Here is a 15,041-nt window from a genome sequence, read left to right as displayed (position 1 = left end):
CCAAGTAGTATTCCATCATGCATAGAAACAACATTTTCTTTATCCATCTGTCGGTAGACACACAGGCTGCTTCCATTTTGACACAGATTCTCACTATGTAGATCAGACTGGCTTTGCATGCACTAAGTAGCCAAGGCTGGCTTCAAACTCCTGACAATCCTCCTGCCTCAGTCTCCCCTGTATAGGGCTCACAGCCATGGGCTGCCATGGCTGGCTTTCCTCTTGTCTCTTGACCATGGCCACTGTAGTATTTATGAGGTGGCAGCTCACTGTGGCTTTAATTTGTTCTTCTCCAGTGATGAGTAATGTTGATCACCATTTCATACGCCCATCAGGACCTTTTACCTGTCTTCTGAAAGCATATACATGTGTATATATATTTGGCTATTGCATTGTTTGAATTTATATTTGGGATATTAATCCCTTATATGATGTGTGGTTTGCAAATATTTTTATTTCACATGTTGTCTTTTTATCTTATCTCCTTTGCTGTACAGACAGTGTAGTTTGATGTGGACTACTTGTTTCTTTTTGCTGCGATAGTTTTGGGGTCTCTCTCTGTCTCTCTCTCTCTGTATTAGGAATTGGACCAGGGCCTTTGCACTGAGCTACATTTCTAGCCCTTTTCTAATTCTTTTTTCAGAGACAGACACTTGCTCAGCTGTGTACTCTGGGCTCTAACTTGCTGAAATTCCAGGTATGCACCACCAAGCTGACATCTTTTTTTGCAAGCTGTTCGAGGGCTGTGAAATTGAATTCTATTCATTCATTCATTCATTCAAGCCAGTGGTTGACTCCAACTAAATGCCAGGAACTACCCCAGGGACCTGGGGACTTGGGGTGACCAGGACAGTGAAGAAACAGATTAAAATAGCAATGAATAAATAAATAAAGATCTCAACTGGTGAACAGAGCTAAGGCCTCACACACAGAGGACACACTGAGATGGGTTGGCAGAAACTTTTTATTACTTTGAATTTTTAAGTGAGATACTCAGATTCAGAGGGATCACGCTCATGGCTGGGGTTGAAGCCCAGGGTCTCCTAAGTTCGCCTGCTCCTGGCCGCCCCGGCCCAGAGCCCTTGCTCACATGTGGTTTCAATCACTGCATTTATCTGCCCCGTTGTCATGGTCCTGGGAAGATGACCACATCTGTATTCCTGTCCAAACAGTGCAACATCAAATCTGGAAAAGCTGCCTCCTCCTCAGCAGGTCAGACCTAGGGAGAGGCCTCAGGAATGTACAGTAATGCTCCACTCAAGCCCCTAAAGCAGATCTGAACAAACCAACTCCTAAAACTTTCCGCTCCATCACTTCACTGGGCCTGGTCAGAAGTTGGGCCTTGGTCCACAGCCAGCTGGGGTTCCTGTGGCCCCGGGGGAGCAGGGAAGTTGTTTCCAGCTCTGGGTCTATCCCTGAATAAACAGTCACTAAACAGCGGCTGCCCCAGGCAACTGCTGCTCTGGGAAGGGGGTAGACCAGGGAGCCTGGCCCTGACCTCACAGAAGCTGCGGGGCCCAGCCCATCTTCGTGGGCCTGGACGCTCCTTAGAGAGGCTCAGGGATGGGGTGGGGACTGGGAACCAGCTGGAGGAGGACCACCATCACACACAGATTGTCACCCATCACTAAGACGTCTTTCCCATTTCTTTATTAGTGCATATTTGCAGTGTGTAGTGATCACATTCCTTGCGGGGAGACGGCGGTATAACTCATCTCAATTCTTCCCTTCAGCCCTTCCCCTCCTCTCTCCATCTCTTGGTTCCTTGCCCATTTGCAAAAGATGTGTCTCTGTTTCCCACTGTGCAGCCTTTATTTTGCTCTTTATTTATATTTCGGGCTGCTCACATAGGGGAAACCTTGGGATATGTATTTAAGCTCCCACGGGCCAGCTGGGTGGGGGACGCCGGCCGGAAGGAGGGGCTGGGGATGGCTGCACAGGTAGGCAGACAATGGGCTTGGAGGAGCTGTCTCAGCACACAGCAGACATGGAGAACTGGAAGGCTTTCTCCCGATCGCGGTTATTTCTGGGGATTAGGAAATCCCTGCGGGAAAGCCAGAAAACGGACGGGCCCGGTAGGGACACCAGGGCGCCTGGTCAGAGCACACGCTGGGCCAGGAGGGCAGCGAGAGGGCGGGAGAGGCGTCCCGGGCCCGGGCTGCTGGCTGTCCCCACGGCTCCCGGGGGCGCCCCGCCTCCCTCGCCGAGCGCCCCCTCCAGGAGCGCGCTTCCCCAGCCGGCCGCCCGGGCACTCGGGTCCTCGGGGCGCACGTCCCGAGCGGGGCTGGGCGGGTCGCCGCTCCCCTTCCCGGCCACCGCGTCCCCGCACGGCCCAGGCCGGATCCCGGGCCCGGCGCGCCGAGGGGGCCGCGGAGACGTGGAGCAGGGAGCCCGGCCCGGGCGCGGCGGGGCCCGGGTCCCGCCCTGGGCCGCGCGATCGCCGAGCGCCCCCGCGGGTGAGCGAGCGAGCAGCCACCAGGACGCCCCGGGGTCCCCGCGCGGCGCCGGCGCCTCGGTCCGCCCGCGGCCGCTTATGAATGGGCGCAGCGGAAGCCCCGCCCCCGGACGTGACGCCCGGCCAATGGCAGCGCGGGCTGCGTGGATGGATGAGGTCAGCGCCGTCGTGTCGGGAATGGAATGTGTGAGTGGAACATTCAGAACCGGGTAACGCGCGGCGGCGGCGGGCGGGCGCGGCGAGCGCGCGGGGCCTGCGGAGCACGGCGCGGGGCGGCACAGCCGTGGGGACGACGACGCGACACCGCCGCCACCAGCCGGGCCGCCGCGTCCCCGGGCGCGGGGCGGGGCGCGCGCGGGGGTGAGTGTGACCGGGGGGCGCTCGGGGCCCGCGATCGATCGCCGCGCGGAGTCCGCCCCGCCGGAGTCTCGGAGCCGCTGCAGCCGCGGAGAAGGAGCGATGCAGGGATTCGTGAGGTTGCGGCGCGCCGGCTGCAGGATGCACTGACCCCGGCGGCGCCGGCTGACTTGTTGGAACCGCGGGCAGCGCGGGGGAGCGTGCGGGGAGTTGGAGTTGCTTTTTCCCGGGGAGCTGCTCTTCCTCCACGCCGCCGGGAGCCATCGGAGAGGAGAGGCGAGGCGATCCCCGGGCTCTGGCCGCTGATCGGGCGATCGGGAGCTTTTTAAAAATTTCTTTTTGTTATTACTATTATTTGTCCTGCTCCTTCCTTCTCCTCCTTTCTGCCTTTTCCCAGGCTGCTCTCTTTCTTTTGCCTCCGTCTTCTTGTTGCATGCAAGAAAATTACAGCCCGCCGCCTGCTGCCCGCCCTGCCCGGGTGCGAGATTTTTCAGCAGCCCGGCGCTCCCTCCGCACCGCCGTGCTCCCCGCGCATTGTGCAACCCGACGATGAGAGACCGGAGGGGAGAAAGTTGAAGAAATCGCCCCCATGCGCTGGATCAGCCCGCGGCTGGGGGAACGGCGTGCAGAGAAGGTGCGAGCGCAGAGTTTGAAGTCTTTGCAGGCGGGAAGATGGCGGACTGGAGCTGAAAGTGTGGCTCGGGGAACTTGGGGGGCCCTTGTGTTTATTTACAATCCTCTTGACCCAGGCAGGACACATGCAGGCCAAAAAACGCTATTTCATCCTGCTCTCTGCCGGCTCTTGTCTCGCCCTTTTGTTTTATTTCGGAGGTTTGCAGTTTAGGGCATCGAGGAACCACAGCCGGAGAGGCGAGCACAGCAGTCGAGATGGCTTGCACCAACCCGGTTCGGATCGGTTCTGGCCCCGCTTCCCGGACGCTCTGCGCCCCTTCTTTCCCTGGGAGCAATCGGAGAATGAGGACTCGAGCGTGCACATGTCCCCCCGGCAGAAGCGAGACGCCAACTCCAGCATCTACAAAGGCAAGAAGTGCCGCATGGAGTCCTGCTTCGATTTCACCCTTTGCAAGAAAAACGGCTTCAAAGTCTACGTTTACCCGCAGCAGAAAGGGGAGAAAATCGCCGAAAGTTACCAAAACATTCTAGCGGCCATCGAGGGTTCCAGGTTCTACACCTCGGACCCCAGCCAGGCGTGCCTCTTTGTCCTGAGTCTGGATACTTTAGACAGAGACCAGTTGTCACCTCAGTACGTGCATAATTTGAGATCCAAAGTGCAGAGTCTCCACTTGTGGAACAATGGTAGGAATCATTTAATTTTTAATTTATATTCCGGCACTTGGCCTGACTACACCGAGGACGTGGGGTTTGACATCGGCCAGGCAATGCTGGCCAAAGCCAGCATCAGTACTGAAAACTTCCGACCCAACTTTGATGTTTCTATTCCCCTCTTTTCTAAGGATCATCCCAGGACAGGAGGGGAGAGGGGGTTTTTGAAGTTTAACACCATCCCCCCTCTCAGGAAGTACATGCTGGTATTCAAGGGGAAGAGGTACCTGACAGGGATAGGGTCAGACACCAGGAATGCCTTATATCACGTCCACAACGGGGAGGATGTCTTGCTCCTCACCACCTGCAAGCATGGCAAGGACTGGCAGAAGCACAAGGATTCTCGCTGCGACAGAGACAACACCGAGTATGAGAAGTAAGTTCTGGGCCGGGCGCCCCCGGTCAGCCCTGGGCCTTGCTGTCTTGGTCCAGGTGTGAGATCCGGGTTGGGTATGGGGTGTGGGGACCAAAAACCCCTCTTTCTTTTCCTTCCTCTGCCGGGACTGAGCAGCCTGGTTCTTTCTGTGTGTGGCTGGAAGCTGCAGACAGATTTTGAGCTCCTCAGGCAAATTGGAAATCTTGCCCCCACCCTCCCAGTAGGTGACGGTGTCTCCCCTCTAGAGAAGCTTCAGGCGGCGCCCGGGCTCCTCTTAAGGGAGCAGACTCCTCGGAGTTTGGAGACTGCGCCTCAGACCTGGACACAAGGGCTGCTGGCTAGGGTGCCTGCAGACGGGACAGGCTTGGACCTACCCACAGTCTGCAGACTGCCGCTGCTTCCCCCAGCTGGAGGCTTTGCTTGTCTCCTAAGCCTGGGCACCTGTGCTCCCTGGAGCATCCCAGCTTCTCATTTTCCCCTTAGCTGGGGAGTGTTTTCATGATACCTACCAAACTTGCGTGCCTGGATGCTTCACGTGGGGCTTTGCCTTTTGCGAAATGACACTGTAAACTTGTTAGGTCGGTGTTCATTCATTCATTCATTCATATGTTTAAGTCCTATCTCCTTCCTATGAGAAACTTAAAAATCTGGGCCTGGGGCCCACTGCTGGTAAACTCTGCTTGCTAATTTCAATTTCCTTTTTAGCTTGGTCTTTGTCTATTTGCATATAAATCCTAGACTGTTACTCTTTGAATGGGCTTGAGATGCCTCTTTAGCCTCTGTAGGCAGGCAAGTTTTGTCCAGTTGCTAAGTAACTGATTAGTTACTTTGTAGCTCTTTGCACTCTTCCTTTTCCTTCTGGGGATTGTAACTGACTCTGGATTTGAGGTGGAAGCTAGAATCCACAAGTGTGCTTTCTCCTGAACTTGCCAGGTCAGTTTGGGTGCCCCAGACTTTCATTTCTCTGGCTGTGAAAGAGTTAGTGAATTCCTACGGTGCATTTCCACGTTGCGCCAGTTAAAAACCAGAGCAGCCTTGTGCTGCCTAGGGAAGGAAGGGAACCTCTCAGCTGAGCTGCAGAGGAACTGGCCGGGGTTGGCACGTTTTGCAATTGATTCACGAAACACAGAGTAGGGGAAATACTTTGCAAACCTGATTGGAACAGGAAGGGTGGGCATGGTGGGGACTTAGCCGCCCTGAAACCAAGGCTTGATTGTTGCCTGTGGATTTCCTCAGAGGCTTGGGCCTCTCTGTGGGAAGGGAATTTAAACTCCTCCTAGAGCTGATCATAAAGAGCGAAGGAGGAAGTATCAGACTGCTCTGCCTCTTAGTACCAGCACCTTTTGCTTTTTGAGCATGAGAAAAGCCTGAGGCTAGGATCTCAATCTGTATTTACGCTTACTTAGGGGTAGTTATTTGTGAACGTGGGGTGCAGTTGCAGTGGATCAAAATTTTCTCTTAGAAGAAACTTGAACTACGGTTAGCATGAGCTGTTTTGTTTACAGGACATTTATATGGACCTATTCCTGTGGGTGCTGTGAGGAAAATATGCTTATAGGCTTTCAGGAATTTCTTTGTCTGGTACATGATGGGGTAACTGCAGATGAAGGCCAGACTTTCAGTGTCTTCTAAAGCAATCTCATCAAATTTTATACAGGGCTCATGATGTCCTTCTTTCTCTTGAAGGAGCTAGAGCTGTGATTTCACTTTAGCAAACCTGATTTATATATTTGGGAAACACCCACAACCCAATAAAACAATCGTTATCTTCCTAACCCTCTTATTCCCAAAGTACATATTAAAGCTCCACCTTTTCCGCTGAATGGAAACTTTCAGTTCTAAAGCTCAGCCTTGAAGACAGGTAGGGTTGGTTTCCTTGCAAGTTTCATTTTTGTTAATTAAATCTAACTAATTTTGGAGTTCTTTGTGATTGGGCCAAGAAAACTGATCGTTGCACCCTTGTTTTTGATGCATATATAAAGACCCCCCGGGGGGGTACAGAACTTTAGGGGTGGGTCTTCTTGGAACAGTTAGTGGCATTTGGGAGGGAGGCAAGGTTACTCTTTCTCCTAAGCAGGGATTTCTCAAGCAGGGTCACCTCAGGATTTTCCTTACCTTTTGCACACCTGCCAGCTCTAAGCTTGCTTACTAGGGCAGATATGTCTCGGTGACTGGCTTGATAGGCCTATTAGAGCCTCAAGGTTTTCATCCTTGAGAAATGGTGTTTGCAAACATGATTGCCTTGTAGCCTTAGGTTTCAGACACACGGAGATGCAGCGGAGTTCTGCAGCGCGGAACTAACAGGGGAACCTAGCAAGCAAATAAATGCAAGCTGCACTCTGGAGGAGCCTGGATTGTGACATCTCACTCTCAGGTTTTCTAGGAGTTCGCAGCACGGGACACCTGTGAGATGCAGCACTGCTCTCTCCAGGGCTTTGCTGAGGAGAGGGGCCACTGAAGTCAGGTCCACAGGTCTGGCTTCTGACTCTGAGACTTTGTAGTTTGAACTCTTGTTTTATTCTTCTGTGGCATTGCTTTTAGGCCGCTTGGTTGGGGGGAGCTCCTTTGATCATAGCATATTCAAAAAAAGCACCATCAGTTTTCATATGCTCCTAGAAGAGGCCTCAGTTTAATTTACTCCTGCGAGCAACCCCCTATAAATTTGTGTTTTGGATTTATGGAATCTGATGACTAGATTGAAACTTTATGGGATCGTGGCCAAATTAGGACACTAGAGAGATATACAAATTCTGCAACTATAAATGAGTTGCTTTTTAAGAAAATAGGAAAAAGAAAACCTGGTTGCTTTTAATGAAGTAGGCTGTTTTTCTGTGATGCCAAAAGTTTAGTGCTAAGTGATCCAGGGCGTCCATTTCCCTCGAAGTTCTGTGAGCATTAGACTTTGACACCAAAGATAGAGAAGAGCTAGATAGGCTAAAAACCTTACTTTTGATCCAGCTTTTAGAACTCCTGTCCGTGGCACTTGTAATTAATCTCATCAGCTACGTTTTTTAGCAGATGTAGAGGACACCAGCTAACTTGAGTTGCTGCCGGGAATGGATGGTTTGTAATGAGCTCAGAAATCCTTTGTGTTTTACACCCTCCGAGCTTCTTAGGCATCCCTACAGGATGACTGTGTTTCTGCTTGAACTGCACAGTTCAAATCCCTCCAAAGGCTGTTCCTAGGAAACTTCACGTTTTGTTATCTGTAGTGTGAGAACGAGAAGGAAAAGAGAGGTGGCATCTGTCTTCGACCCCTCCAAGCAAAGCAGTGACATTTATTTTAAGCAGCCCTTCTGGGGACAGGCAAGGTGCTGTGTGGGTCTTTTTGACATCCGGTCGTGTCCTGCAGACCTGGGATCTTCCTGGATGGCTTCTTCTTCTAAGGGGCCAGTGAGAAAGGTGGTCAGTGCAGGCTGCCTGGATTTTTTCTTCAATCTGTGGTTTTCCATTTCTAATTACAGTTACCTTGAAGGCCCTCCAGGCACTAGGAGACCCTGAAGGCTGCTATTTCTTAGGAGCTTTGTCTTGGAACCTTTTGGGAACTTGATGAAGGCTTGGACAGACTTTGGAGGAGAAAACCACATCCAGAGACGATTTGTCCTAGAGTTTTAAGCGCTGACGCATGCCCTGCCAAAGTGCATCTTCAGACTTACCAGCTCTTGCTCTTGCTCTGGGGCTTACATTTTTCTTTCGTTGCTAGCTGAGGTAGGTGGCTCCCTGGAGCTGCTAACCCTAAGTGGGAGTTTTGGAATCTTTCAGTGTAGCCCCGAGGGCGTTAGGAAATGGGCTGTGAGCTGACCAAACAGTGAGTTGAGTTCCAAGGCTTCAGAGCAAAAAGAAAAATACACAGCATGAGTAATTTTGTTCAACGAGCTCCCTTCCATTATCCTAAACTATATGCACAGACACTTGGAGCAAGTTCATGGTCTGCCTGTGAATCTCAGGTGAATTCCCACCAAAGTGAGAGGTGGGAATTATGATTCACAGCGGTCAAGTGTAACACGCACTTTCTCCTCACTGTCCTGTGACAGCGCAAAAGCATTTCTAAAGCATTTATTAAAGTGCAAATCAGCTTTCTGCGAAATTAGGAAGCTGGCGCCTGTGTCACTTGACATTGTTCTCTCTGGTCCCCTTTCTCACTTCTCTCTGCCCAGCCATGAAAGCTTCATTCACAGGAATCCCTGAATAAAGGCCCTTGGGGCTTGTGTCTGTGTCTGTGTCTGTGTCCCATCCAGGAATATGTGGAATCTGAAGGAGTCCACTCTGGCAGGGAGGGATTTGAGTGGCATCTGTGTCCTGTGCCAGGGGCCTGCAGGATTTTATCCTGCTACACAGGTGGTTTGCTGCTGGGCTCGCTGAGACCTTCCCAAGAAGAGGGACTTCTGGTCCCCTTGACAGTGACAGCAGCTGCAAAGCACAGAACTGACCAAGAGGAAATGCCACTGTGCGTGTCAGGCTGCTCACCAGAGTGCAGGTCTGGGGCTGGCAGTGGGAAGAGATTCCTCTAAGGCTACCTGGCTTCTAAGAGGTGGAACTTAGGCTCCTGGTGGATACTCTGGCTCCCAGTTCTCTGCTGCTCCATTCCATTCGCTTCCCAGCAGTTTCCAGAACAAACCATCAGAGCACCTTCTCGGCCATGGGATTCTGGAGCATGGACCCTCCTGTGTCCCTGAGCAACATGACCTGACCTGTGGCTTTTGTTTCCACCTCATCTGCATTGCCATAATAAGCAAGATGTCCTTCCACCATGGAAGATTCGAGTGCTTGCTATCCAAACTTATCTTTCTTAGCTCACTTAAACCTTTTAGCTACAGCCTGGCGCATATCCATTTTCCAGATTAGGCTGGGCACTCCAACAGGTAAAGGGCTCACTGTCACATCCAGTGAGTAATGGCACTCTGACCAGGGCTCAGCAGTTCCAAAGTCCTTTCCTTTTCCTCTGAAACTTCACCTTTTTACAGACTCACGCATGCATTTCTGCCTGTTTATGTGTTAGTCAGTGAGAGTTGGGTGTAGGTGCTTGTGTATCCAACCTTTTTGTTTAAAATTGCTTTCTTTTGTAAACATGATTCCAGTGAAAAAATTGAGTCCTGGAGATGGGCTAGACAAGACCCCTAATTAGAACTCAGGAACACCAGAAACTTCAGGTGGGTTCTGCTTGTAACTCTCTTCCAGGGAGAGCTTTTCTAAGAAGTCAGGAAGCCTGGAGGCATTCCAGCGAGGAACCTTTGCCCTCCTGATAGACCACCCCTCACCTACCCAGGCCCTGAGATAAGGACCCCAGTGACCATTGTCCCAGGTAGACTGTGTGATCCAGTAGCACCGAAACAGGAGATCTTGGAGACTCTGAGCTGGGACTCAGGACACCACTGTGCCTCAGGCTACTCAAAGAAAAACAGTGCTCCCAGCAGGCACGCACTAGGGGGCACAGCACTGTGGAGCCAGTGGGAGGCTCTGGGTCATGGCCCAGCACACATGCCAAGGAAAAAAGGGCTTGAAAGTTACAAAGGTTACCTTCCTGCTGCCTTGCTAGGAGGCTGAAGAGCACAGAAGATGTGACTATGAGATTACATTTCATTTCTAATGCCTGAAAGGATTTTGCCCTAGATAGGACATTACAGCAGTGGGAGGCGGGACCAAGGGACTTTTACCTTGAGGTCATTTTCTCCACCCCTAGGCAACTTACCTGTGGCGAAAAAAGAGTTCCAATCAGCTATTCACACATCAGCGATGGCCCCTTTAGGCACCACCCCAGACCAAAGCTATATGTATGCCCCCCACACCATGTGTCAGCAGAGAAAGCCAGGCCCCGGGGTCATAGAGTTTCTCTCCATGTCCTTAGAATAAAGGCCATTTTCACTTTATAGTCTCTCTCTTTAACCATGCTGAAAATGCTATCAGTGCCGCTGTAGCTGCCCTTGTGAAATCTCCAGCCGTGAGTCTGCCCTAACGCTGTGTACCTGTATGTTCGCCTGGCTCTCCTGGAGCCATGTATCGGGCGGACAGCGTATTAATTATTTAATTAATGGTAAATGCTGGCTGGGTGTGTGGTGGCACATGCCTGTAATCTCACACTTTGCTTTCCAGAAGCTGAGGCAGAAGGAAGGATCCATTTGAGTTTCAGGCCAGCCTGGGCTAACATGGTCCAAGGTCAGCCCGAACTGCATAGGGAGACCCCTGTTACTTTTAAAAAAAAAAAAAAAATGTGGGTTGAACACAGTTTTCTTAACTTCCTGCTTGGTGCCAGTCGCCTATGCGCTGGGTCTGGTGCTAGCGGTGACCGCTCTGCTGACCCGTCTGGGCTGTGGGTTTTGTAAGCTGAAGTCAGAATTTCAGTGTAATTTTTGATAGTCTTTTCTCAGCATTACTTAAGAGCCTTTTCCTTCCCACTAAATCATCTTTGAAATTAGGATTTTGAAGATGTGATTTTTCTCCCCCAATCACACCTCTTTCATAGTTTATATGTCAATTTGCATTTTCTTGGGCATTGCCAGTCACCTTGTTTCTTTTTTGTTTCTAAATTAGCAGTGTCTGTGATGAATCCCCCACCCCCATCTGTTTTTCTGCAGAATCCTTTCTTCTAGGCTCTTTCAAAGTACAACAGACAACTTCTTCCCCTGTCCTTCCGCGCCATCCCAATCCCGTGGGACCTGGACTGTTTTTAAGGTGAGGCTGAGCACCCATTTAGGGAAGTAGCCCTCATTAAATGACAGCTTAGATAAACTCTGTAGGTGTTAATTGGTCCTGCAGGGGGTCTTTGAAGCTGCCGGGTTCTGTTTCCTTTGAAGTTTTGTTTTGGCTCCAGCCAAGAACCTAACCTCTTCCTGAGTAACCTTCTCTTCCCGAGCCACCCCAGGTTTCTTCCTGCAAGCCCCACGCACCTTTCCTGGGGTCCCAGAGTTTGCAGGCTTCCCGGCGGGCACCTTCTTCCGGCTACTCATGTTGGTGGACTCCAGGCCTCTGTTTCTTGCTGGTTGTAGGAATTGCAGTCCCTAGGTGATGAGGTTGGCAGGTCCCTTTACCTCTGGACCTCGGGGGAAGGGTTCCCAGTCCAAGTCCATGATTCAAATACCAAATGAACAGAAAACAGAGTGAACCAAAACTTTATGCTGAGTTATTTTCAAGGCTTTTAATTTTTGGTCAAGTCATTGCTTTTCATGGCACAGAGAGGTGCAGGAATGTGTGTCCTCTTTGCATGTACCTGTTTGTCTTCTGTGAAGTCAGAGCTTGAGCCCCGGGCTCAGGAAGAAACTGCTCACAGAGAGCCCTAGACTAGGTTTTCAAACTCCCCGCCTCAGTTTCCATATGTGGAACCCCAGATCATCATACTCCTCTCCCAGGGTCATTAGGAGGGTTAAAAGAGGCGGAGTGTACCTTGCAAATGCTAATGGAAACCACGGGGTGGTGTTATTATTAAAAACTTTCTTAGCCATTTTCAAACCGACCCTAGTGGTGTGTTTAGTTTCATACTTGGCTCTGCAGAGCTGAACCCCGGAAGTCACTGTTGCTCATCTCCTTGAACCACTCTTCCCAGGTGGTTTTGATGGGTGCCCTGGGTACCCAGCCATCGCTTGTGGGCTGTGGAGAGACCTGTGTGGGGTCTTACAGCTGGGGCTTGCAGGGTTTGACGTGATGGTGGGGGCAGGTGGAGGTGGCTCTGGGGGAGCCTGACACTTCCTGGACCTTTGTTCTCTGTGGTGTCTGCTTCCCTTCTGCACAGGACGTTTATGTCCTTACAAGTGGAGGGTGACATTAGGAGGAACATTTTGTAGGAACGGACCCCAGTTGCTTATATAGTCTCCTGGGGCTGGTTCTGCAGCAACTTACATTGCAGGGGAGTTGGGGGGGAGGACCAACAAACCAAGCTCACACCCCCTAAATCACAGTTTTTTTGTTTTTGTTTTTTTTTTTGTGAGGGAACACAGGACAAAAACTGGACTGAAACTGCTCCAGGAATCTCTGGGTCTCCAGCACCCTTCCTGGACAAGTCTCCTTTGTCCCTGCTCAGGCCAGCACCTCTGACCCTGCATGCGCCTGCCAGCCTCTTGCCAGGCTGTCCTGAATTCTCTTGTCCAAGTCCTGGGGGAAACCAGTCTGACTTTCCTGGTGATTGTCATTCCTTTGGAGAGAGCCGCTCAAGCCAGGTCCTGGCAGTGGTTGGTACAGCATTGCCGCCCTGTCACAGGGCTCATTTGTACCCTTTAGCAAGAAACAGCCTCAAGTTGCTTCCTGGAACAGGGGACTCGTTAGGGGAAGCTGGCTGTGGCAGGTGCTGTTGAAGCCATATCCCATTGGCACTTAGGTCTTTGTCACCTGTTGACAATGAGTTAAGAGCAGCCACAACTAATAATTTCTGGGGCCACAGGCAGGGTCTTTGTAGCTGCCTAACAATAAGACACCCGCTTTGTCTCCACCTGGTAGAAGACACCAGGCAGGTGTTTCAGCGCACGCATGCACCATGCAGACCGATTCTGCGACCTGCAGACCTGGGTTCTTAACCCCAGCACCCCACTGCCTTTGAGCAGCGTGTGTAGAAGCAGTGTGTGATTGATTTATGGAGCACAGTTCTAACCAGTTTGGTAATCTGGTTTCCCAGCTTACAATGGAGTAGATGCTGTAAATTTACAGATAGGAGGGAGAGGGAGAGAAAGAGAGAGAGAGAGAGAGACCCCAAGCGACCCTTGCAGACACAAGGAGGAAGACATGGCTGGCATTCCAAACTGGAGACAGCACTCCTGGGAGTTAGGAGGTGTGAACTGTGAGCCCCAGAAGGAGAGGAGAAGTGTGCCAACATCGTGGCAGCTGGCACAGGGCCACAGTGTCTTCCACGCTCCTTAGACGGTGAGTCCAAAACCCAGCGTCTAGCACCTGCCTGGCACTTGGCAGAGCCTCGGTGAATATTTGAGGTACTACATCATGTTGACCTAGAGGCATCAGTGGCGTGTGTTGCCCTTTATGAAAGGAAGGAGGAAAGTGAAGAAGCCCTCTCGTCACTTGTCCTTCCCAGCAGGGTGATGGAAAGTATTTCAGTGCTCTTAGCAGTAAGCTGTCTGAGTGCAACCTTGCCTTGCCAGTCTAAGCGCATTCTTAGTTCCGTGCGCTCGGGGTTTCCTTTGTGTTACTGCTGGACTTGAGTCTGTACATTTAACTCTGATTTCCTGATTTTTTTATGACACACATCAGTATTTCCAGCTCAGGAAACATGCTGTGGCTGTGTGACCTGTGGTGCCGGCTTGTTTTTTTTCTTGTGTTTTTTGGTATTTGGGGATTAAACTCATGGCCTCCTTCATGCTATGCGGAAACTCTGCCCCTGAAGCTCCCTCCTCAGCCCTTTTTATTTAACGTCATGCTGAGTTGCTCAGGTTACCCTTGAGCTTTGGATCCTCCTGCCTCAGCCTCCCGAGGGCCTGAGGTAACAGGCATGTACCACTGCACCCTGATGCTAGCTGTCTTGATGGACAGTGCTCTGAACGCCCTGAGGCATAGGCTTGGTGAAGCCGGTGGCTCTGCTCAGGGCTGCCCTGCCTGCCCAGGGTTAGGGCAGGGGGGTGTCTGTGAGGGCCAAAGTCACGTGTGGGCCATGGCCCACGAGTTTTTCTGGCACATGTACTGCAGGGCACCTAGCCAGCCAGCTTGCTTTTTCACGCTCTTGGAGGGGCGCAGGACGGGAGCCTCGGGGTGGATGCGGAGAAGGGCTTCACACTGCTTCCGTGCGTTCCAGCGCCTGTCAGGTCAGGGGAATCATCAGGGGGCCTGGTGATAGGAATCCTGCTGGAATGCATCTTGGGTCTTCCTTCTCCTTTCCCCATACACCCTCTTCCTCGTCCTGGAAAATGGGACCCTGCTCCACCTTCCTTTCCCCAGAGTCACTTGTTTGATGGCTCCAAGCAGACCACGCCATCCTGACCTGTGCTCTCCTGGAGCATTTGACACTCCCCAGCTGTGGATTTCCAGTCTTTGTATTTTCCTCTTTTTGAAAGGCCTTGCTCTCCTGGCCTTGAAGTCACTATGTGTGTAGGTCAGGCTGGTCTGGAACTCACAGCAGTCCTCCTGCCTCGGCCTCCCGGGTGCTGGGATTATGGATGTAATGGGTGCTCGGGGAGGTGGGGTCCTGCAGTTTTCCATATGACAGGAACACAGCCCACTTGGGAAGAAGGCATCGAGCTCTGTGACCTCTCACTGCGCCCTGCTCATCCACGGTGGGAACTCAGCTTCTGTGGCATAAATGGGCGCAAGCGACACTTCCTTGAAGGAGGAGACTCTGCTGTTGACTGGGGAGCGGAAGCATGAGGCCCCCGGAGGTCACCCCCTTGGTTACGAGCTGCTGCATCCCCAGGCTCATTGTGATCACTCCCTGATTCAGTTGGTTCCTCTTCAGTCCACCCAGTTTCTTTTCGTTTTCAAATGGGAAATTTCTTCCAGTAAGTCTTTTTGTTTGTTCGTTTTTTTTTTTTTCCTTCCTTTGGTTTCGTTTTCTTTTTCTTTACTGTGGTATTGCGTATGAGT

The 15,041-nt window shown here is 51.6% G+C and overlaps 1 protein-coding gene across 1 annotated transcript in view; it reads left to right on the top strand.

Annotated features, from left to right (window-relative positions):
- The first annotated feature begins 2,828 nt into the window (after window positions 1-2,828).
- Window positions 2,829-15,041, top strand: part of Ext1 (exostosin glycosyltransferase 1) — a 262,248-nt gene continuing 250,035 nt past the window's right edge. The window contains exon 1 of the mRNA XM_003479827.4: window positions 2,829-4,532. Within this exon, the coding sequence (XP_003479875.1) occupies window positions 3,571-4,532 (962 nt within the window). The 5' untranslated portion in view covers window positions 2,829-3,570. The remainder of the gene's footprint in view (window positions 4,533-15,041) is intronic.

The sequence above is a fragment of the Cavia porcellus genome, unplaced genomic scaffold (genome assembly GCF_034190915.1).
Source record: "Cavia porcellus strain 051 isolate PalLab524CR breed Dunkin Hartley unplaced genomic scaffold, mCavPor4.1 scaffold_10, whole genome shotgun sequence".
Lineage (NCBI taxonomy): Eukaryota > Metazoa > Chordata > Mammalia > Rodentia > Caviidae > Cavia > Cavia porcellus.
Note: the sequence above shows the minus strand (reverse complement) of the source record. Positions and strands in the feature narration are given on the sequence as shown.